This window comes from Monodelphis domestica, chromosome X (genome assembly GCF_027887165.1).
Source record: "Monodelphis domestica isolate mMonDom1 chromosome X, mMonDom1.pri, whole genome shotgun sequence".
Lineage (NCBI taxonomy): Eukaryota > Metazoa > Chordata > Mammalia > Didelphimorphia > Didelphidae > Monodelphis > Monodelphis domestica.
In genome coordinates this window covers 47,434,163-47,458,737 of record NC_077235.1, presented here as the reverse complement: position 1 = coordinate 47,458,737, position 24,575 = coordinate 47,434,163, and the positions used below count along the sequence as shown (strand labels likewise).

General features: G+C 40.8%; 1 protein-coding gene across 1 annotated transcript in view; it reads left to right on the top strand.

Moving 5' to 3' along the window:
* The first annotated feature begins 204 nt into the window (after positions 1-204).
* Positions 205-24,575, top strand: part of ADGRG4 (adhesion G protein-coupled receptor G4) — a 94,307-nt gene continuing 69,936 nt past the window's right edge. Inside the window, exons 1-2 of the mRNA XM_056809847.1 lie at positions 205-318; positions 5,381-5,995. Of these exons, the coding sequence (XP_056665825.1) occupies positions 234-318; positions 5,381-5,995 (700 nt within the window). The 5' untranslated portion in view covers positions 205-233. The remainder of the gene's footprint in view (positions 319-5,380; positions 5,996-24,575) is intronic.

Below are 24,575 nucleotides of genomic sequence, written 5' to 3'. Positions count from 1 at the left end.
TATTCATGCAGATAATTTAATGTACCTAGACAAATGAATAGAGCTTCTTCCTTGCCTTTGTATGATATTGTACAAAGTATATTCTTCTATAATTACAATTATATCATAATTATTTGATGACAAATAACTAGCAAAATTATTTGTATGGAATTGGAGGAACAACTAATGACTTAATGGCTGTTTCAGGCTCAGAGGAAGAGATAACCTTCACTTTTTGAATACCAGTTTAGACAATGAAAGCACAGATCCTTCTATGTCAGAGGCTTGAGAAGAGACTTTGTGGATTGATTCTTGTGACTTGTTTGATCCTCCTCTCTGGTAAGAATTTTTACAGTGATTTTTCTCTACAAATGCTCAATATGTCATACACAAATATATGAAAGACCAGCAATTTCATCAGCACAGGAAACTCATCTATGACTTAGTACATATTCCATATACAGTTGCTCGAGGCCCAAGGAGGCTAAGTGACTAACCCTTGGCCATACAGCTGGTAGTTATCTAGGGTGGAATTGCACTTGATTTCAAGTCAAATGCTCTATCCACTATGAAGCACTGCCTCAAGAAGAGGCCTTCCAGAGACACAATGACCAAACAATGAGCATTTGCCTAAACATCTACTACGTGCCAGGCACTGTCCCAGGTACTAGGGCTGCAAAAATAAGATTGACACAATTCTTGCCCTCAAAGTGCTTATGTTCTATCAGGGGCACATAACACAGAAGATCATCGATTAAGAGCTGGATGGGACCTCAGAGTCCATGCTGTCCCTTTATTTTCTAGATGAAGAAACTGATGCTCAGGGAAGTGAGGTGATTTGCCCAAGGTCACATAGATGATAAGTAATGGTCAGAGTTAAAATTTGAACTTAGTTCTCAGAGCTCTTTTCATGGTCCTAGTCTACTGAAGTGATGGAAGGCTGGCAGGACTGGGCTGGACTGGGCTGCCAAGGGTGAGTGGGAGTTCTCAATACCTGCTGATCCCTTAAGGAAGGTTTAACCTTGAGAGGGTAAAACATCTCCAACTTCTCTTCCCATCACAAGTCTACAAGTAAATATTCTGGCCTATTTCTTGTCATTCTGAATTTGTGAGATGAGAAGATTAGGTCAAGAGCAACAAGGCCATCATGTTCATTCCAGGGACAGCTATTGGACTAGAGACATAATCATTTTGGAGCTGTAGTCCCAGCCTACTTCTCATTGTCATTTTCCAACACAAATTCTGTGGATCCCAGGTTCTGAAAAACCAATGACAAATTGTCCTCTTATATGTAGCTAGTGTGTTCATCTCCATCTCTTCACACCGGCTCCAGGGATTACTCTTTGGCTATCATCCCCAGGGCTCACTTGCTTAAACCTTGCCCCACAGATTTCTGTTGTCTTCAGAGAAGGTGAGGAAGGGAGAAGGAAGCTTGACAGTAGTTAAGCTTGTTTGGGGAGGTCAGCCTCACCTTGACCTTTGGAATCAAATATAATGTAAACTCCTTCTTTTAGCTTTTAAAGCCCTTCATAAACTCCCTAAACTATCTCTCCAGCCTCATTACACCTTAGTCCCCTTCCTGCACTCAGAAATCCTCCCTAATTGGCCTCTCTGTGTCATATACCCAACATGCCATCTCTTTGACTTTGCATTGGTTGATAGTCAACATCCATAAAATAAGACATTCAACTTCTCAGGGGCTCTATAGTGGATGAATGCGATTTGTGTGTGTGTGTCTGGTACTTGGCCTTCTTTTAACATTTTGATGGAATGTTCTGGTAACAGGTCAAAGGTTTTCTATAAAGTTGGCAGAATTCCTTTCTGAGAGGAGTCGCAAGAGGGCCTGAGTCCATGCCTTTGTCGGTGCTAGGTTGCCTCTTGAAAAACAAGATGCCTCCTGTACCACTGATCTGGCCTTCAACTTCTATCCTTCCTTCTCTGCATGTCAGAAAGGCAAAGAGGACAGCAGGTCCAAAGGAAAAGTCAGAGGTTGGAGCCAGGGCAGATAAGTAAGAGTATAGTACACAGAGGCAGAGCCATAACTAATACTTCTAGGGTCTGAGATAATCACCACAGAAGTGATTGGGTAATGAAGCATAGAAGATACCCTCAAATCAACTTTGAAAGGCAAATTGAAAGGCAGGGTAGCGTGGCAGACAGAGAGCTGGTCAAGGAGCTCTGGGCTCAAACCCCATCTCGGATACATATTGGCTATGTGAACCCTGGACAAGTTGTTTAATATCTTAGTTCTCCGGGCAATGCTCTAAGTCTAGAAGTTGCAGAGAAGGGCCTGATCCATGTTGGTAGAGAGAATTTTCTCTTTTGTGAGCTTCCTATACCAATAAACTCCCATATCTAAAATATAACAGAACAAAAGAACAAACCAAACTGAGTTATTGGGGGAGGAGGACCTTGTACCTTCAAACACCCAGCTATATAGATCTGTGGAGGAGACCCTCAAATACTGGGAGGCTGTGGCTGGGGTGGCTGGCTACAGTAAAGATACCAGCATGGAACCAGGATGGGAAACAGTTCATTTAGGATAGGGTGAAGAAACACACCATCTAGTGGCTTCTTTTTAAAGTGAGATTCTCACTGACTACACACTAAGCTCAGTTGTTTCTACCTGCTGGAGGGAAGAGAAGGGCTTTCAGGGTCCTCTAAGTTTCAGCAGCCTGAAGAAAAGCCCTAATTTCCCTGTTCTTGTTATGGTTTTGCACACAGTAGTCAGGGAGCAAGTCAGAGGGGAGAACTCAAGTAGCCACTCACGTGATTCATTCAAGACATTGGGAACAGTCTGATCAAAGCATGGAGGTGGGAACTGAACTGTCCAAGGGATAGCTAGCTCCATTTGGTTGAAGTAGGGCCTATGAGGCATATGAAGTGCGTGGCAAAGAGATGAGACTGGTAAGGTAGATCTGAGTCAGGCCCTTGTCAAGGGCCTTAAATGGAAGCATAAGTAGGTTTTTTGTTTCCATTAAATGTTTAATGATGCTTTTAAAAAACATCACTAGGACTTCCTAATAATCCAACAAGTTGCTAGTTTATTCAGAGAATCAGAGAATGTTAGACTTTTGGCTACCTTCCCTCTTTAAATCTAAATCTATCCTTGTGACCTTTACAGTCCCTTCCATCTTTAACCCCTTATTTTACAAATGATAACTTCCAAAGTGGTAACTAACTGTTTCATTCCAGGTTCTAAACAGAATTCTAAACAGGAGAGCAGGGACTCAAATCCAGGTCTTGCAACTCTAGGTCCAGTTCTCTCCCAACTCCAGAGTAAGCAAGGCAAGGCCATTAGAGGAATGGGATTAGCAAAGTGATGGCATCAGAGGTGGACAGAAGGGAAAGTGACGCAGTCAGAAAAGTAGGGTCAGAGGATCTGAGTTTGATTAATGGTCCTGACACTTACCAACCACTGTTGGCAAATTATTTTAGGTCTCTGTGCTTCAAATTTTTCATCTGACAATAAGGGGGTTTTGTTAGGTGACTTCTGAGGTCCCCTTCAGCTCTAAAATTATGATCCTAAAATTAACCTAGCAACAACATGAATAATGGATGGGAAACAAGCAAAATACAGGTATGCAGACTATTATCCAAGGGAGAAGTCTGGACTAGAGGAGTCCCAAAGAGAGTGGTAATCAATGCAGAGATAGCAGCAAGAATTATTCAACAGTGTTGATTTGACAAAATTCGGGGTTGCAAAGAAGTATGTCACTCCCCTACTCAATAAACTCCAATGGCTCCCTATCATCTCCAGAATCAAATATCAACTCCTCTGTTTGGTTTTTAAAGCCCTCCTAACCAGGTCATTTCCAATCTTCTGACATTTTGTATTCCCCTATGCACTCCACAATCCAATGACTCTGGTCTCCTTACCATCCCCTCTCAAAACCACTCTACCTCCTGCCTGGGTTTTGATGGTCTGTTCACCATGCCTGGAATTTTCTCTCTCCCTCCCTGTGTTTCCTGACTTCATTCAATTCTCAGTTAAAAAGCTGCCTTCAGTGAGAAACTTTTCTTGATCACCCTTAATTTTTTGAGATTACCTCCAATTTATCTTATATTTATTGTGCATGTACATGGCTGTCTGTAGGCGTCTCTCCCATTAGATGAAGAGCTCGTGGAGAGCAGAGGTTGGTTTTTGTACCCTTTGGAGGGGTATATATATACTCTGACTTTAGCACAGTGCCTGACACACAGTAGGTGCTTGCTGATTTGGCTTGACTTGGCAGCAGTCCTTCCAATTATATAGAGCAGCCTACCCTTCAGGTCCCCTGTGGCACATTCTGGTAGGAAGCAAGGTCCTAAAACAGAAGCAATCATGTCATTTGGCTTTGGAGGCTGCATTACAGGAGTAATTGCTATTGCAACACGAATATGATGAGGCAGTTAAGCTAATAGAAATAGTGACTTTGAAAATATATGTGTGGACTATTGGCAGCGAATTGTTCATCTACATCTGGCTTCCCTCCACTGCCCAACACACTCCTGGCCGTTTCCCCAAATTGCCCAGATGGCATGTACTCAGGGAACACAAATCTAATTTTAATATTATCCTCGGCAAAATATAATTAGGAAGGAAATCTATTGCAAAAAAGAGTACATCTCAAAGTTTGACAAAAATTCTTTCTGTGCAATCTACTCTTCTAGATTATTTACAATGTGGAAAATGTTCACCTTTCCCCATACTGTCAATGAGCCCAATCTTGTCTGATCCCAGAAGCTAAGCAGGGGTGGGCCCTGTTAGTACTTAGGTGGGCCCTAACCTAGAAATACCAGATGCTGCAGATACAGAAAAGAGAGGCAACATGAAGTAATAGATAAGAAGACCTGGGTTCAAATATTGCCTCTGACACATTTGTGACATTGGACAAGTCACTTGATCACTCAGGGCCCTAGTCAACTCTTTAAGGTTGTAGATGATGGATGAGTTGCCCATCTGTACTTATGAAGGGAATTTTCATACCAGGAGTGCCCTTCCCTGGTGAACTCACAGGTCTGGGCTGCCTCCCTGTTCCCTGCCCCCAACCTAAAAAAAGGTGATAAGTTGGAGTCTAAATCATCGTTTATCTAGTAAGACTGTGGCAGAGAGGACAGAGTGCTGGACTGAGAGTCAAAAGACCATAGTTCAAATACCAGCTCTTATTCTTCCTAGCTGTGTGACCTTGAGCAAGTCATTTCTCCTCTACAAGGCTCAGTTTCTTCATCTATAAAAAGAGGATAATCATGATCCCACTATGGACTTTCCATGTTTGTTTGGGACAAAACATACAGTACATTGCTATAGGATCAGGAGTTTTAGGCTATATAACAAAGTTCTATTTTGAAAACTGATGTTTCCTTTTCTCTCATCCCTCCCTCTTCTACTTTCCCCCACCTCTCTCAACGCTTTGGAAAGATGCAATTTCTCTGAAAGGGAAAAGAATGGACTTCCAAGGAAGACATGAGCAGCATGTAAGGCTGGCCCGACCCATTCCCAGACTCATCCGCCTTACAGCCTGTGTTGACTTGGCATTGATGGACCCCAACTTAAAGACCTGGATGGCTTTTTCTTACACAACTAAAAGTACTTTGAGTCCACACAAGACAGAGCTTGAACTAGAAGGAGACCGCGGGCAGCTAAGAGTACACATTCTGGGCAAAATGTTTCCAGTTAATCACAGCCTTTCCCTTTCTGAATGGCACAATGTATGCCTGATCTCGGATGGAGTGAAAGGCAGTTTAGAGCTTTTCCTTAATAAGACAAGGCTACTGTATGTGGTGATGGACAATTCTCAGAATATGACGGCCAATGGGAATCTGGTCCTTGGGCACTTCCATCGGAATGAAGAAGGCCAGCTAGATAGGGTGGCCCAAGGTACCGTGGGCAGTTTGTACTACTTTCAGCTATGGGACCACATCTTGGAAAATGGGGACTTTCAGAAATGCTACCCTGGTAATATGGTGAGCTGGGAGGATGATGACTGGTTTTTCAATGATATGACCCCCACAACCGATGACCAGCTGCACTGCTGTGAGTAAATGGGTGAATATTTATTCTCTTTGGGATATACAGTGTGTGTGGTTATACAAGCATGCTGGAGGAGGTGGATGTCCCAGGGAAGATAGCTCTTTATCGGAGCCTTAGAATATACTGGGGTACAGAATACAGAGAGAGAACTAAGTACTTAAAGAGATAAGAATGCCAAGGATTAGGTAAAGCACCTGGTGGGAGCCTTTTCCCTGACCAGTTGGTGTGAATGCTGGATTCTGAGTTGGGGGTTGCATGGGTGAGGGGCAAACAGATCTAATGAAGAAGTTTGGAGAGGCAGCATGTTGGCCCAGAGTCGGAAAACCCAAGTTCAAATCTTGGTAATGACACTTAATAGCTATTTGATTTTAGGTAATCTTTCTGAGCCTTTCTGTAAAATGGTATTGGCCAATGACATTTGTACTCCCTATCTCACAGGGCTGTTATCGGAGAAAGCACTTTGGAAATGTACTAAATGTACTAAAACTAGTACATAAAAATAGCACTAAAAACATAAGAGCTTAGGCAGTGTCCAATCCATCAACACCCTCAGCTAGGGACTGTGCTAGGCCGTGAAGATGCAAAGATAAAAATTAAATCATTCCTTCCCTTGGGGAGAAAAACTATGTATGTATCCATTTAAAATATTTGAATAGATAATAGGGTCACAGACTTAGAACTGGGAGGGACCTCAGAGATCAACTAATCTTATAGGAGAGAATTTGAGTTTAGGGCAGGGGTGCTACTAATTGGGAGATCAAGAAAGTTCTCTTGTATAGGCATTCCCTGAGTTGAGCTTTGAAGGAATTTATCTATGTGATAAGAACTTAAGAAAACTTCTCTATTTGAAATAGAGTTCATATCCAATGACACATGTAAAACCCAGTGGAATTGTGTGTAGGCTATGGGAGGGGGGTGCAGGGAGGGGAGGAAAAGAACATGATTTTTGTCATCCTGGAAAAATGCTCTAAATTAATCAATTAAATAAAATAAAAAAAAAAGAAATATGAGTTAATCCATTATCCCCTTCCTTAGTTTTTTAAAATATAGATTTTAATTTCCAGTGCCATAATAAATATATACATATATATTAAAAAGAACCTAAGAAGAAAAATGAGCATGAAAGATTTCACAAAGAACATTTCACATTTAACAAAGAAATTGTGGTTGAGTTTGCAGCTCCTGTAATTTATTTCTAGTGTTTACTTGTTTCTCCTATCCCCAAGATCCATTTACCATCTTTCATGTGGTAGCACCCCCAGCATCCTTGTTCTGGTCCTTCGTGGTCTGCTTTTCTACATGTAGAAAATACATTTGTTGTTGCTATTGCTTTTTTCATTACACAGTTGAAATAATACGTGAATTGTTGTTTTGATTCTGATTTCTTCACCTATGATCCTTTGTGTAATATATCTTTGTTTTTCTTTATGAGACAAGGATATTCGACCATTACAATTCATAATTTGTTCTGTCAGTCTTCATTGAATGTTTTTGGACAGCTAGGTCTTTTCATTTTGTATTTTTTCCTTAGTGGGAACACTAGGTCAGAAGGAATCTACATATTGGTAACTCTCGTGTTTTCCAGCATTTCACTCAATATTCAGTTCTGTTATTTCTTTCTTGTTTTTCTTTCTGACTACCCATATTTTATAATGTGAAAGGCTCTACGTTGCTTTTCAGAAATGTTGGGTCAGTTCCCAACTCTATCAGCACTGCAACAGCACGCCTGACGGGCATCAGGTGGGATCTGAATCGTTTGGATGTGTATTCCTCTGATTATTAGCGATTTTGAACATTTTTTAACGTGGCTGTTGACAATCTGGGTCTATTCTTTCAAGAATTACCTATTAAGATATCTCTTTTGGCCATTTAACTATTAAAGACGGGATGTAGATTTATGGCAGTTCTTTCTAAATTTTATTTCATTTGTTCATGGTGTGTTTTTGCACATCAGCGGCTAGGTGGTACAGAGGATAGAGTGCTGAGCTTGGAGGCAGAAAACCCTGAGCACAACGCCTGGTCCACAGTTGGCACTTAATGTATGTTTCCTTCCTTCCTTTTTTACATGGTGCTTCATTTATATGCAGTTCAATTTACTTTCTGTTATTATTTTGTTTAGATGATCTATTTCTCATTTTGTCAATTTGGATGCTTTATATATTTAATGCACTCATCCATTTCTTTTGCATTATCAATTTTTCTAGTATAATTACATGCAATATTCTTGAATACTTAAAAAAATTTTTCCTCATTATTCAATGCGATTCTGCCTTTTTGTTTTGATAATTTGGCTGCCTTGGCTCTAATTTTTGGTTAAATGAACTGTTTATTAGTTTTGTGGATCTTTTAAAAAATTGGTTCTTTTATTTACTCAATTTGCTGTTCTGGCTCTCCCTTCTGTTAATTTCTCCTTTGAATTGAGCTATATCATCTTTTGTGCTTATTTTAGTGTTCTTTTTATTGAGTTTCTCCTTTTTAATTGCAAACTCAAGTCATTAATAGTCTCTCTTTCTATTTTCTTCTTATAAGAGCACAGGAAAATAAATTTGCCTCTAAGAACTGCTTTCACTGAGTCCCATAAATTTTAATGTGTTCTTTTATTATTGTCATTATCTTCAATATAATTTTTAATTGTTTCTATAATTTAGTCTTTGATCTAAGTATTTTTTTCTTGGAATCTGGGTCTCCCTATCTCATTCAGGCAGCCAATGCAGTAGCTACTCATAGGTGCCCACTGCTGATTGGCATGGGAGCTTTGACCTGTCCCATTTCTGACTTAGGCAGCCCCTCATTAGGCAGCCTGGCTCATCCCTGCTCCCAAGAATCACCATGTTGGGGCTAGACTTCATGCAGTAGGTTCTTAGCTTACTGCAGTTCAGAACTCCAATCCTTAAGTCATCCACCGAGTTCATCTTCCCTGGTAGAAGAGATTATATACCTGTGCTGACCAGAAGCCCCCTCTCCAACTAAGCATTTTTAAACAATTCATTTTAGTCTTCATGTAGGCCTGAGTCTTTTTATCCTATTTTCCTTATGGATTACTGTTCTAATTGTGTGATAGTTTGTAAAAAAAATGTTTAAAATGTCTTGTTTTTTTTTGCATTTATTTATAAATTCTTTGGGTCCTGAATTACAATCATTTTCCCCTAAATTTCCTAACCACATTTTAGAAAAAGCACATTTTCTATTAGAACCATTCAAGTTTTGCCATGAATCTACAGTACAGTGGTATAGTAGGTAAAGCTAGTTTGGGAGTCAGGATGACCTGGGTTCTAGTTCTACCACTGACCTCTACTGGCTATGTGACTTTGGGCAATTCACTTAACATCTCAGTAATCTAGGCAACTTTCTAAGCCTATAAATTGCAGAGGAAGTAAACTGGTAAAGACAGATCCTTACCAAGAACTCCCTATACCAATGAAATCACAAGTCAAGTGTCTATCTCTATCTCATTTCCTCAATAGACTAGGCTTATAGATTTGGAACTAGAAGGAATTATATGGGTCCTCTCTTTCAGAAAAACTCATTTTGTAGATAAGAAAACTGAGGTCCAGAGAGTCTGTGACTTGCTCATGACCACATAGATAATAAGAGGCAGGGCCATGCTTTGGATGTAGCTCCTCTTACTACAAGCTGACCATTATTTACACCATACTATTTTGACTCTCCAATTCAGCTCCATTCTACATTTTCTTTCTCTTTTGCTTCCCCTCTATAACCTTTTGCAACTCAGTTATCTTTTCCTTTTAAACTATGATGCTCATGAACAATAAGTCTTCTATCTTCTTTTCTTTCACTATTTTTTGATGATGTTATTATGTAAATATATGTTATTTCTTTCTTGACTGTTCTTTTCCCCTTACAAGTCAACTAGTGACAACTAGCAGTCAAATGAAATGGCTTTTTGGAGCTAGACATTTGTTAACTGATTTGGGGATCTCTCTTGACTTGATGAGCCCCTTTCATCATTACATTGACAGAACCACTCTAGCACTTCTGTCCTTCAGATGCCTTTTATTGCATCTGATTCTCCATCCTTTGAGAAAATGGCAGATCTTTTCAGCCTAGTCTTATTTGGTTATTCTAATGACATGGCATCTGTCTCTTAACTCTGTAACCCTTTAAGATGACCAGTGGTTATAGCATCAGCCTTTAGGATTTTGTTTGTTATGGTAACATTTTAAACAACTCCACTAAACAATTTTGGTTCTTCACTCTAGAGACCACTTCAGACCTTACCATCTATATAGATTAAAAACAACATTTGGGTCAACTGAATCTGAGATTTCTCTGTGTAGGTACTCTTTGGAGTCTATCACTCTAAAGTCTGTCAGCAGTCACTCAAATGACTATTATTTGTCATACTGTAAGAATGTCATAAAAATTTCTGTATACCCTAAAGTCCATGTGCAGGTTTGTAGCAGCCAGAGGATACTGTGCATGCTTGTAAGGCCTGGGAGCTCACTGACCTGCCTCTGTCAGTCAGTCAGTCTGTCCATCTGCCTGCTTATCTGTCTCTGTCTCTCATACATACAAACACACACACAAACACACACACACACACACACGGAAAGATCTGGCATTTCTCCAAAGGATGGATGATAACATTCATCAAGAGTCATCAGAAGGTCAGATGAGTTGGAATGGTTCCATTACTGGAATGATTAGGCCTCAAGTCATTTAACTTTAGCTATATGATCTTAAACAAGTTCCTTTCCCTCTCTCAATCTGTTTCTTCATGTCTAAGATGGGATAATAAAAGAATAAACTCAGCTCTATCTCACAGGTAAAGTGGGACAGGAGGGCCTTTGAGGTATAGAGAACAGTTTAAACAATAGCCCATGTGGTTGCAGGGTGTTTTGGGAAGGCAGAGGAACAAAGATTCAGAGTTTGGCCTGAAACAAAGAGAGGGAGGATAAAACCAGAAAAGTAGGATGGTGTGATATTATGGAGGTCCAAATAAAGGAATTTCTAACTTACTTATTTTTTAAAAACCCTTATCTTCCCCATTAGAATAGATAGTGTATTGTGATTTGTCTACCAGCTAGGAATTGTCTGAGGCCAAATTTGAACCCAGGACCTCCCATCTCTAGGCCTGGTTCTCAATCTGTGAAGCCACCTAGCTGTCCTGTCAAACTAACTTCTAAAACAACAGGAAGTCATTCAAGATTTTTTGATAAAGTAGTAAAATGACCTAAACTGCCAGATCTCTGCATAAAAAAATATATAATCCTCTCTTTGGCATTCACCGCCCTTCATGGGCTGGCTCCTTCCTCCCTTTCAGACCTTACATTTGATTCCTCTTCATGTCCTTTAGTATCCAGTGACAGCAACCTTCTTTACTGCTCTTCCCACAAGATTCTACCACTTCTCCAAAATCCATGTCTTTGAACTGACTGTCCCTCATAGCTGGAATGCTCTCTCTCTCTTTCACCTGTATCTCTCAGTTTTCCTAGCTTCCCTCAAGATTCAGCTCCAATCTTGCCTTCCACTAATGCTCTCCCATAATGGTTGGTGTTTTCCTCTGAGATTACCTCCCATTCAGGCTATAGTTATCTTCTATGTCCATAGTTAATTACATATTATTTCCTCCATTAGAAAAGAAGCTCCTTAAGAGCAGGAATCCTGTATTTCCCTTATCTTTGAATCCTTAGTGCTTAGCACAGTGCTGGGCACATAGTAAGCACTTCAGCTAATTAAAGGAACACATACACTGGACATAAACATTCTGGCACTGGTAAGGAGGAAAAAGAGGCTAGAGGTAGAGGGTCTATTGCAAGGTCTACTGAAGGAGAATAGAGTCAACATTAATGCTAAGTCATTGATTAATTAAATTAAGTTTTGTTAATTAAACATTAATGCCAAATCACGGACACGGCAGATGAGGTAACTGCTACATAGTGCTATACACAGAACAGTAAAGTCAAAATGAAGAGTAGGTTTAGGAGTAAAGAGAATGAGTTTGGATTTGGACATTGTGAGCTTGAGGTACTGCTGGAACATCCAGGCAGAGAGAAGTAGGAGGCAGGACATGTGGGCCTAGGGCTCAGAATCAATGTCAGGACTAGAGATAGATATGTGAGAGTCATCTGCAAAGAGGAGGTAGTTGAAGTCATGGAAGGGAGGGAGTGGAGAGAAAGGAAGAGATGGCCAAGGGAAGGTCTATTGAGGAATATCCACATCAAAGCAAAAGAAAAGAGAAAAGGAGTCGGGGAAAAAAGGCAGAGAAGTGGTAGTTAGAGAGGTAAATGGAGATCCAGAGAAGGCTGGTGTGACAGCTGGGGTGCAGAGTCTCTACTGAGGATTGTGGAGCACAGTAATAGATGCCACAAGATCTATGAATAAAAGCAAAGTATTTGGGGTATGGGCAGAGTTTTTTAGGCCTGGGGAGACCTGAATACATTTGTAAGCAGATGGCAAGGAACCAGGGGTGAAAGAGAGATTGAAGATGCCTTATTAACAAACCTTTCTAGGCTTCCTTGCACTGAAGGGAACTCCCTTGAAAATCTGCCTGCTGCCTGGGGAAATTCTGCTACCAGCTGCCACAGCCACATGGGCTCACCCTAGCAGGAGTGGGTTCTGCCTGATTCACTCACCCCTGTTTTACCGATAAAACCTCTGCCCTCAAAAGGGGAATTATGGGAAGGGCATGATATCTTATTCATCTCTCAGCCCTTTCTTTTTCCAGAGCAGGAAAGGGGCATGGACTGAAAGGGTTTATCAGTTTTAGTCCATAGCTCTGCTGCTGTAACTGACATCCCTTCCCTAATTCCTTCCTCTCTCTCTCTCTCTCTCTCTCTCTCTCTCTCTCTCTCTCTCTCTCTCTCTCTCTCTCTCTCTCTCTCTCTTCCTCTCTCTCTCTCTTTCTCTCTCTTATCTTCTCTCTCTCTTCCTCTCTATCTGTCTGTCTGTCTCTCTCTCTTCCTCTCTCTCTCTTCTCTTCTCTCTCTCTTCCTCTCTCTCTGTCTGTCTGTCTGTCTGTCTCTTCCTCTCTCTTCTCTTCTCTCTCTCTTCCTCTCTGTCTGTCTGTCTGTCTGTCTCTTCCTCTCTCTCTTCTCTTCTCTCTCTCTTCCTCTCTGTCTGTCTGTCTGTCTCTCTCTCTCTCTCACACACACACACATACACACTGATTTCTTCCCTTTTTTGCTAACAAGTAGCATTTCACTAGCAGATAGGCAAGGCCAACAAAAAATATTTAACTCTAAAGGGGTCAGTTTTTGTTCTCCTTAGCAGATTTGATATAAATAGTTTCGAGCTCTGTGACAGGAAAAATTGGAAAAGCAAGCTTCTGGTAGTCTACTGAAAATGGTTCTGTTTGCCTTCCTACGCCTCTGGGCACCACTGTACTCTGGCCTCGGAGATGGTTGCTCAACTTTGATTGCCCCGTATCACTCTGTGGCTGCTCTCTTCTCCTCATGTATGAGTCAAGTTTGATTCCCTTGTCTGGTAGAGATCAGTCCCCATTTTGAAAGTCCTGCCTCTCATGTGTTTATTCTGTCCCCCTGGCAGTATCTGACTGGTCGGCTCTAGTTGCTATTCCTCACTCTGCTCTAATAAACAGACTCAGAATTATAATTTACTGAGGTCATGATCGATGGAAAAAAACAAATGAGATCTGCAGCTGGCAAAACCCAATTTTAATATGAGGTGATGGAGCCAAATCACAACCTTCCTTAGACACCTTAACAAATGCTCTACTTAATATTCTGCTGGCAGGTACATCTCTAACAGACGCCCTCATCCATATTCAGAAGCTATAGCTCAGCTTCATGGGGTCCAATAATTACCAGGCAGAATTTTGTCTGACGCTCAGGAGCAAATGGCATGGAGCCCCCTCCCCGCTCTCCCTTACCCTTTTTGAATTAGCATGGCTTATTCCCACTTTGGAAACTGGAAGCACCAAGGGTCATCCATACAAATGACATGAGCCCTTCTTGCATTGCTGGCTGAAAGCCAGCCAAAGAAGTGAAGTTAGGAAACAGGTATGCAATTCTGACTAGCATACAAGTGGAACTGCATTAGCTTTTGGGCTTAGCTCACAGGGCATAGCTATTGTAGGTAAAATGAAAAAAAAATAAATTTGGTTGGTTGAATTTTTAAGTTAAAAAATTCTTGGATTAGTCGCTTCTGGATATCCTCCCAAACCTGAGCACTCACACCAAAAAAAAAAAGGAAAATAAAAGCAATACAAGGAGTTGTCTCCTCTGTGTGCAACATTCAGTCCCCAGAGTCCCTTGCCTTTCTATCAAAAGGAGAGTGGAACATTCCTTCACCTACAGAAAACCCTTCCCCCATCCAGGCAGGGCAAACATGAAACTCAAAAGGGACGAGCACAGTGTGGGGACCAAAACAAACCCAATCCAGCAGAAACATAGCACAGAAAATGATGAGCCATTTATTTACTGGCTGTGCAGCCTCAGCAAGTCACGTCAACTCTCTAGCCTTGTTTCCATCCCTTTTGGCTCTTATGATCCTTTCTTCTTTCTTCTTTCAACTGATTAGATTTGGTTCAAAGTTCTAACAACTGCTGAAATCTTTTTGGATCCTAACACTGTCAACTAACATCTCAGCTAACCTTCCTACCTTTTGAGTCATCTGTTGAGTAGATAAGCTTGCCATTCCAAGACACCCATATCACTTGGGTCCTAGCCCAGCATTTGCCATAAATGTCTAATTATTATTATGAAGAGGCCCCCAAAATGCATCTGCTCCATCGCATTGACTCTATCATATTCTTAAACATGGCCTGCTTATCAAAACACCCAGGGTAAGAATTTATGTCTTCTCTAGGTAATTTATATGTGTGCTGGAGACCATGGGATCCTAGCTATCCTTTCTCCTAACAATGTAGGGTCAGCTAGGTAGAAGACTCGAGTCTTCCAGCTTCAGACCCTTACTAGCTGTGTGACCCTACAAAAGTTACTTTTCTTTGCCTCGGTTTCCTCATCTGTAACATGGAGATAATGGCTCCCAGGGTTGTTGTGAGGTTCAAATGAGATAATAATTATAAAGTGCTTAGTGCAGTGCCTGACACATAGCAACCATATAAATGGTAGCTGTTATTATTGTTATCATTTAGGCTTCTCTTTTGTCACAGGCTCTAAGGATCTCAACATGCTTGCTTAGAACTTAAGATTCTAAATAAGACGAGGCAAATTCGATCTCATATAGTTACATATGAGAACTGTGACTAGAATGTGGCCCTGGAGAGTCTTTAAGAAGCCCTGGTCTCCCCTTCTGGAAATATAGCCTAGTCACAATGTCAGGATCAGGGAGAATCTTGGTTATTGGGAGAAAATCTTTGGACTACATTCCCTCCCAAACAGTGCACTGATCTTCCCTAACCCCAGCCTAGGCTTTGATGGTTAGGTGTCTTTCCAGAGTGCTAAGCATAAAATGAGATTGGAAACTGGTGGGACTGAGTTTCTGTAGTATGGTGGGATGAGAAAAGAGGTAAAGAGGAAGAAAGGACTCTAGTAGGTGCGATCAGTGTGAGAAAGACACAGGGACCTGTAGCTGTGGCTAAAGAAAGGGAGAGAGACAATAGTCCCATGTGGCCTGTTCTCACAGTAGCTGTGCACCACAGAAAAACATCAGAAAGTTTCATATGTCCAACTCCTACTAGGCAGAGAGCTAATTGAATGGCATGGTTTCCAGGCTGGTTCCAGAGTTAAGATTGTAAGAGGCAGATATTAGAGGAAGTTAAGTTGGTTGTTGCAGGGACCAAAAGTTCCACCTCAGGAAGACCCAGGAGGATTCTAATGGCTCACTTCTGAGCCTGCTTGGGGACCCTGAGACCTCAGCAGCAAAGCTCATTGGAATCAGACCAGGGCATTTCTTGTGCACACATCTAATGCCACAGTTCAGAGTCTCAGAGATAATAAGAAGTCTTGGAGAAGACAAGAAGACTCATAAATTGCATAAATCTCTGAGGACTGTTAGTTCCGGGCTTATGAACCTCAGCTCAGAAACAGTAAATGTCAAGACGTGCACAATGACAATGTGATGTTCATTTATCATCTAAGAACTCCTGCTTGAGTCCTACTAAGAAATCTTAGTGTTCAGGGCAAACACACGTACATCCCTGGGTAGTTTAGAGATTTAGTGATTTCTTTCAGTCGACAAAATATCCCCAGAGAACCAGAGGGCACTTCTCAGCAACAATTCCAAGGAACTTTCTGTGCCCAGATCAGGAGGTAGACAGACTTCCTGGTGGTCAGAACAACTAAGCTAAAAAGGATTATCCTCCACTTTCAGGACAACCAGCATTAGAGCCTAGAGATCCAATTCTGAGGTGAGAAGGGAAGAATTGATTTGGGAAATGCTGAAAGTCATGGAAGACAATGGTCACACTGGATTTCTGCACCACAATTTACAGTATAGGATGCCAGGGATGAAAAGGGTTAGCTATAGTACAAAGGTATTTGCCTCGGGTCTTGCAAATCTAATTGTGTGTGTGTGTGTGTGTGTGTGTGTGTGTGTGTGTGTGTGTGTGTGTGTGTGCTGAAAGGGGGAAATAGTGCTGTACGTCCAGCTCTCAATTTCATCCCCTTGAGTCTCATGGTGAGTTGGTTTAAAACACTTTGGGAACCTTTATTTTTTCAGCCATGGTCCCCAGCCACCATCAGCTCCAGGGGACACGGGTACCTTGTTATCATCATAGGCATTCGTACAATTTTCAAACACATCCCATGAGTTATGGATATAATCATCCCAAATGTCACATATGCAGGTTTCCATAGAAAAATAAAAGCAGTCGCGTGAGTTGCATGAAGTACGCCAGCCTAATCACATGCAACCCTCATTTTTCTTGTCCTAAGTGCCTACGTAAATAAGTCACATTCACAATGATTCTTCTACCTGTGATTTATCAGAAAGGATTCAAGCAATGTCTGTGAAAATTACAGAAAGGAAATTGCCTCCAGAAGCGCATATGAATTTGTGTGTAGAGAGTATCTTGCATATTAATTCCATAGCAAGTACATGGCGCACCCTGCCTGCCTGTCTTCATATGTAGCTTCCAATACCTAATCCAAAGGGGAGATACAAGATCTCTTGATTCTGTTCTGTGGATTCTAGAAATTTTTGAATATTTTGATGGCAGTATTTCAATAATGTTTCCTTTGTCATCTTCTGCATTCATAAAGCTGATGCTGAGGAAGGCTCCAACTGTGTCCATGGCACCAAAAAAGGTCAAAGAGGCTGGGCTCCTGCCAAAAGGCTGCCTCCTTTCTGGGATACGCAGGAGAGACAAGGGTAACAGTTGGGAATATGAGCTCGGGATTGGGACTACTGGCAAACTGGATTAGAGAACAAGGGAAGTGCAAAGCTGCCTACAGGGCACTGCTTAGTAAGTCTAGTCAGTGACCAGACCAAGTTAGGAGGCTTGAGAGAAGTGGGGTAAGAAAGCAGATCAGTTTCTCATGCCAGTCTCCATAATCTTTAAGGATTAGATCACACCGAGCCCATGTGTGTAACATATCCATGACAGTCCTCCCTTCCCAGAGATGGAGTAAAGACTTGCTCATCATCTACAGAGTATATTGAGGCACTGAACTTGACTAAGTTGCTTCTCTCTGAGCAAAGTTTGACACAGGTACAAACTAGAAAGCAAGCTTGCTTGGCACAATGGACCAATGGACCAGAGTTGCCTGTTTTGAGAGATTTGCCAGATAATGCAATTGCTTTCCCTCACACAGTTATGTTTTCCAAGGCAATCCTTGCAGGAGGCAGCAAAGTGGTACACTGGATAGTGGAGGGCTTCAAGACGAGAAGGTTTGAATCTAGTCTTTGGTATCTGCCTCTGTTTGCCTCAGTTTCCTCATCTGTAAAATGAAGAAAATAATAGCAACTACCTCTGAGGGTTGCTGTGAGCATGATGAAATGAGATAATATTTGTAAAATATTTTGTAAGCCATAAAAAGTGATATAAATACTAGCTGAGGCAGCTAGGTGGAGCAGTGGGTAGAAAACACTAGACCAGGAATCAAAAAGATATGAGTTCAAAATCTAGCCTAAGACAATTAAACCATATGACCCAGAGCAAGTCACCTAATCTCTGACTGCTTCAGTTTCCTAATCTGAAAAATGGAGACATATTTTCTGTGCATGTGTGTGTTTGTGACATATATATGTTTTTATTCAAAGATATTTTGTTTTCCCATTTACATGTAATAACAATTTTCAACATACATTTTCCAAAATTATAAGATCCAAATTGTCTCCCTCGCTCCCAGAGATGGTAAACAATTTGAAGTGGATTATACATACATGTATTATCATACAAAACATTGTTCCACATTGGTCACTTTGTAAGAGAATGCTCATATAAAACCAACCCCACCCCCCGCAATGAAACCATAAACAAACTAAGTGAAAGATAGGATGCTTTGATGTGCATCTGCCCCCAACAGTCCTTCCTCTGGAGGTGGCTAGTGTTCTTTGTCCTAAGTCCTTCAGAATTGTCCCAGATCACTGCAGTTCTGAGAGTAGCTGAGTCTGTCACAGTTGACCATCCCACAATATTGCTGGTACGGTGTATAATGTTCAAAATGGAGACTTCTATTAATACTTACTTCCCAGGGTGGTTGTGAGAATAAAATGAGATAGCTGTGAAGTGCTTTGCAAACATCATTATTATTATAACTATTATTAATCCTGCAATTCACAGGAATTGGGAGGAGCATACTTCTGTTTACAAAAGGCCTTCACGTATGTTATTTTATTTGACCCTCCAATTCCAAATTGGAAGCAAATCCTAAGATGTGTCTTTGAGACAATGGAAAACTCTTTGGGAATTCCCTTTTATTTAAACCAAAAAATAAAAAGGTTATGATCTTAAAGTGTCAAAGGCAAAAACTACACAACACACATGAAATTAAAGGAAAATTGAACAGAAACAAGGAGCAATTCCCCAAATAGTCAAGTAGCAATACAAAAAGCTCTCGAGAAGTATCTTTAAAACTACAAATTAAAGTCTTCTTGTTTATAGAGAGCAAAATATATATGAAAATGTTTTCAAAACAAAATCTTACTAAGAGAAAAAAATTGAGTGCATTCAAGAAATGATGTGAGATACACAATGCTCAAAGTATTTCTATGCTATTAAAAAAGCAGAGTTATCATTATGATTTTAAACTCTGCTGAATGATCTTTGAAACCAGAAGGTCTCTTCAAAGTACCAATTAAAATTTCACCTTTTGTATAGGAAGCCTTCCCCAGCCCCTCTTAATTCGAGTGCCTTTCCCCTCTGTCAATTATAAAATGACCCTGTATATAGCTTGCCTTACTTTTATTGTATATGTGTTTCTCTGTTGTCTCTCCCATTAGAAATTTCATGAGCTCCTTGAGTGCAGATTGTCTCTTTTGCTTCTTTTTGTATTTCTAGTGCTTAGCACCAATGCCTGGCACATAGTAGGTACTTAATAAATGTTTAAGATTAGATTGAATATGCCCTTTCGACAAAAGATTCTGGATTTCAAAGAATCAACCAAGGCATGTTTATGATGTCTTAGAGATTAAATTCAATTCTGAAATCCTCTCAGAGGTTCTTTGGAATCCTTTAGTCAATTTTCTCATTCAGATCTGGACTTCTGAAAAATCTCTGTACTTTTATTTCGACAGCTTGGCCGTGGCTCAGTGTACAATTACTCTCCTCCTCCCCAGTGGTATTAGAAGTTGAGGCAGGCATGCTACTTACTCTTAAGACCACTTTAAAAATCCTGAAGATTAAGTGGCAATGAGATCTACTTTGGAAAGCAATTTACTGTCAACCTTCAAGGCATCAATCATTTTAAATGTTTAAGCTATTGAGAAAAACCCACTCAGTGTCAGCCTAACATCTTTAAACAACTAAAAAGAAAAAAATTGCTTTTCCGGTTTGTGGAGACACTAAATGAAACAAATTTTTGTCTTGTAAGTTAAAGCATGCTCCATTGTTTCCCACTGATCCACAGGGGCTGGTTAGTTAATTCAGTCTACTCAAATGTCTGTTTTATATATTTCAAGGGGAAATTAACTTAAGAAACTTAAAATTGGTCTAGCTTTGGAAGGTCTCAGACATTTAAATCCAAAAGTACAAAAAATCTTTTCACTTCTCATTTTGATTATGACGCAAGCACATGAAAAATGTTGCAAAATGAGTTTTATGCTCCAATCAGTGCCACTCTGACTACCAAATAGTGAGTAGTGAGCAATAATAATAAACAGCTAATTTAGATGCACTTACTACATGCCAGGGACCTTGCTAAGCATTTTATAATACTACCGCATTAAATCCTTACAACAATGCTGGAGAGGTAGTACCTATTTATTATTTCCATCAGCATAAATGAGGACACTAAGGCAAACCTTTGGGGTTGAGTGACTTGCCCAGGGGTCAACACATCTAGTGAGTGTCTGAGGTCAAATTTGAACTAAGGACTCCTAATTCCAGGCTTAGAGCTCAAAAGAGTCACATTACAGAGTAATGCTTGTGGGTCTTGACTGGTTTTAAAGGAACCCTTTCCCCCCTCGCCCCACTCCATTTCCCTCCAAGTGGAAGGCAGCCCCCAAGGCTTGTTGGTCATGGAGGCTTCTTAGTTTGTCACGGTCAAAAAATCATGATAACTAGTGAATTCTGTAATGCTTTAGAGTTTTGCAAAGTGATTTTTTATATCTTGTAGTTCATTTTTATCCACATTTTACATATGAGGAAACTGAGGTGCTGATAGGGCCTTTAAATTGAATTTACTTGGGGCCACATAGCTAATGGCTGAGGCAGGATTTGAACCTGGGTCTTTCTGACTCCAAGTTCAGTCAATACACTTCTAGGCACTGTTCCATTCTGTTGCCTAAAACCAAGCCTTGGCCTTTGCATTTGGTGTTATTAAAATCATGAGCAACCTCCCACGCTTGGCTCTCGAGAGGCTAAAATATCTGGATGCTAGATGATTTTAAATCTCATCAGCATATTAAGCAAGGTAAGGTATGCAGATGAAAAAGCACCAGGCTAGAAGATGTCTCTTGGGACATTTATACCAGAAAGTCCAGTCGTGATCATCCCGTAAGGATAAGCCAGCCTCTCCAAATTGCACAGATGGTGAGTGATCCAGCTGAGAAAGCAGCACCACATTTTAATTCTGGTTAGGATTGCTGCAAGGTTCAGAGAAACCCGGGGCTTAAAACTGGCCATAGATATAGAGCTGCAAAAGGGTGAAAGATGTGTTTTTGATGCCCTTACCCCCCGCAAGGGCCAAAGCTGAATTCAGCAGAAGCTCCTGATTAGGGTGGCTATGTTCAGAAAGCACAGGTTGAGCAATTCTTGTTGCTATGGAAACAGATAGATGCTGCACTGCATCTCAAGTGTCAGGGTCGCTCCCTGTGGCCTCCAAGACAAGCAGCCTTGCCCAAAGCTAGCCTAGGTCGTTTGCATTTTTCCCTCTTCTTATTTCTGATCTTTTGTCAAACTGGATAAATGCAACCCCTTCTGGACAAACTTGTCCCTGTCTAATCAAACCTGTTGTGTCTGGTTTGGTGAACAGGGGAGCATTACTCACACAGCCAATCTAAATTGGGAAAACAACATCTCTCCGATCCTTCTGTGCAGGATGTGTCCTTGCAGAGTCCACCAGTGTACAAATTGGCTTCTTCCCTTAATGGTTTTTGACTGGAGTCTCAGGGTGTTCAGTGTGAAAACTTCATCATTTTTTCTCTGTTTTCAATTGACAAAGTTCTAATAAGGCCTTAAACCACATGGGTCCTGCTACTTTAGCCTGACGAAGTTTGCAAACCTCAACTTCACCAATTTCTAAAACTTTGGCAGAACTTTATCATGTTTCTGCGAGAGGCAGTGACAGTTAATTAAATTGCTTCTCCCCATACGGTCTCTGAAAATCTGCAGCCTCCCGACCTTCTTATAACCATTAGACTATTTCATTAAAACATCTGTGCCACCCAGCAGGGCTGCCACTGGTAGGGAGAGGGGTGGGGTGGGGGTGGGACGGGGAAGATGAGGCCAAGAGGACAGTAAACAGCTCTGACTGGTCTCGTGAGAGGCACTGCCTTAGTGGGTGCAGATACCTGGACCAGTTCCTTTTACTGAAGAGAGAGAGAGAGGAGGCAAGTTAGGCTTCAAGCCAGTTATATACAGATCTTGAATCCCACCAGGGCAGTTCTTGATGGTGGGAAAAAGCTCAATTATTTAAATCATGAAAACATACTTGGGGAGGGGGAGAGGGGACTCGGACTAGATTTGTATGATGTAAGTTCACAAAGAGGGATCCTTAATACTAACTGCTCAACTAAACAGAAAATAGTCTAGCCCAGCTTATAAGGTCAAATTGTCTCAGTGGTCCTGGCCTCAGAGACCATATTATATACTGAACCCATATTACTAGCCCTATTTAACTGTTGAGATAGATAATAGTAACAGCACTACGTTATCTAAGCACTTTTATACGGTGTCTCATCTGATCCTCACAAAAACTCTATGGATTAGGTACTATTATTGTACTTATTTTATAGTTGAAAACACTAATGTTAAATGACCTGCCCAGGGTCATAATGTTAGAAAGTACCTGAGGCTGGTTTTGAACTCAGACCTTCCTAAATTTAGGCCAAGGGCTATACCCATTGTACTACCAAGCTGCTGTCCCAAGAGACACAAATGACTAACACACAATATACTTACTCCTCATCTTTCCAATGCTCATGAAGCAATTACACAACTGTTCTCTACAGTAAAATGCGCTATTACCCAACGTGAGGTTGTCAGTTGGTGATTCCCTATGCTATGTACAGGGCAAGGCCACTTGGAACTTCCCTGAGCTCCTCTATTAATAGCGCTGGCTAATAGCCTCAAGTTCAGACCCATTTGCCCTCCTTAAAAAGTCAGGTCTCAGCAGAACACTGTCTTCTTGAGTCCATGGTTGTACTGAAGCCTCTGAGTAGTATTGATCTCTAAAGATGGATAATGGCAATGAACATGTTTATCACATTTGCAGACTTTGGACAAATCATTTAACCTTTAAAAAGCTGTTTTCTCATCTACCGATTATGGGAAGGTAGACCGATGTTCTTTTATGATGTCTCTAGATCTGATTTTTAAATGGGGGGAAGAGCAGAAGTCCCATTTCTTTAAGTGGACCATTAATTGAATTCAATTCACCTGAACAAATGTTAAGTTCTCAGTGACCTAGAGTCAAGGAGCCTGGCTTCCATTTAGGATCATCAGCCAGACAAAACATGAGACAGTTTCTGCCCTCAAGGAGCTATTACTCTGGGGATTCAATACAACATATACACAGAAGGCAAACTAATAGAAAATTCTTTTTCAAGAAGGTTAAGTGCTACTAAAGTTGCCTGATTTGGGCTACGATGTCCAGACCCAACCAAGTGAGTCAGTTCCCAATATGCTCAGTATATCACTGGGACTCTGTTCTATAAAGAAATTCTTAACTTTTTTGTGAATCCCTGTTTGCAGCCAAGTGAAGCCCTTGGTTCTTTATCAGAGTGTTGTTTTTAAATGCCTCAAATAAAATTCATAGGATTAAACCAATTATATGGAAATCTAGTTTTATCAAATACGTTTTAAAAAACCAAGTTTGCAGACCCCGGGTTAAGAACTCCTGTTTCTTTAGAAAAGAGATTAAACTAGGAAATATCTCTTTTAATTGGCTAAATAATGCATTTAGGAACTAGAAAATAAGTGTAAAAATTCCTCTAAACTTTGGCAACAAAAGTACACAGGAAATCTGAAGCATTTCATATTGTGTCACTTGATTTCATAATGTGGATAAAGGGCAGGACAGAATGGACAAGGAATGGGGGGATTGGAGGCAGGGTGTGACAGGAGGTGGGAAGGATGTGGAGAAAGGGGAACAAGTTCTGGATAGAGAACAGGGAAAGGGTGAGATGTGTTTCTTTGTTTCTTGAAGCCAAGGGAATCATTCCTAAGTCTAAAAGCAAATCCATTAGAAGATCCTGATGATGAGGGTGGATATGTCTAGCTTCAAGATGTACTGGCTGAGCAATGACTGTTTCTCTGGAGACAGAGGTGCAGCACCTTCAGGTGCTGGGGGCTCTCCATGGTCCCTAGATAAGCCATGCCCAGAGCCAGCTTAAGGCAGTGCATGAGTCTAAGAGACTTGCTTTTCTTTTCAGGCCTATCACAGAACAACTCAAGGATAGGCCAGGTAGGACTTCTTCTTTGTGTATTTTCCCAAATAGTTTATATGGTTTGGGGATTGTCTCTTAACCTTTCACAAATAAATTAGAAAATGTTTGGTGTTTCCTCAACTAGAAGCCTTTCCCAATTCTCTTGGGAGCTAGTGTTCTCCATTGGCCAAATTCAATTGAAGGAGCATTTATTTCAACACTTAAAATGTCCTACTATGTGCCAGACACTATGCTAAGTGCATAAATAAAGGCAAAGAGACAGTCCCTGCTCTCAAAGAGTTCAGTCTGATGGAGGAGAGCATCATCCAGGACATTTTGTAGATAATCAACATACAGAAGGCACTCGCATTAAGGAGGAGCAAGAAAGACTTTTTTAACCTTCTTTAATCTTTTTTAATCTTCTGTCATGGAATCAATACAGCTTATT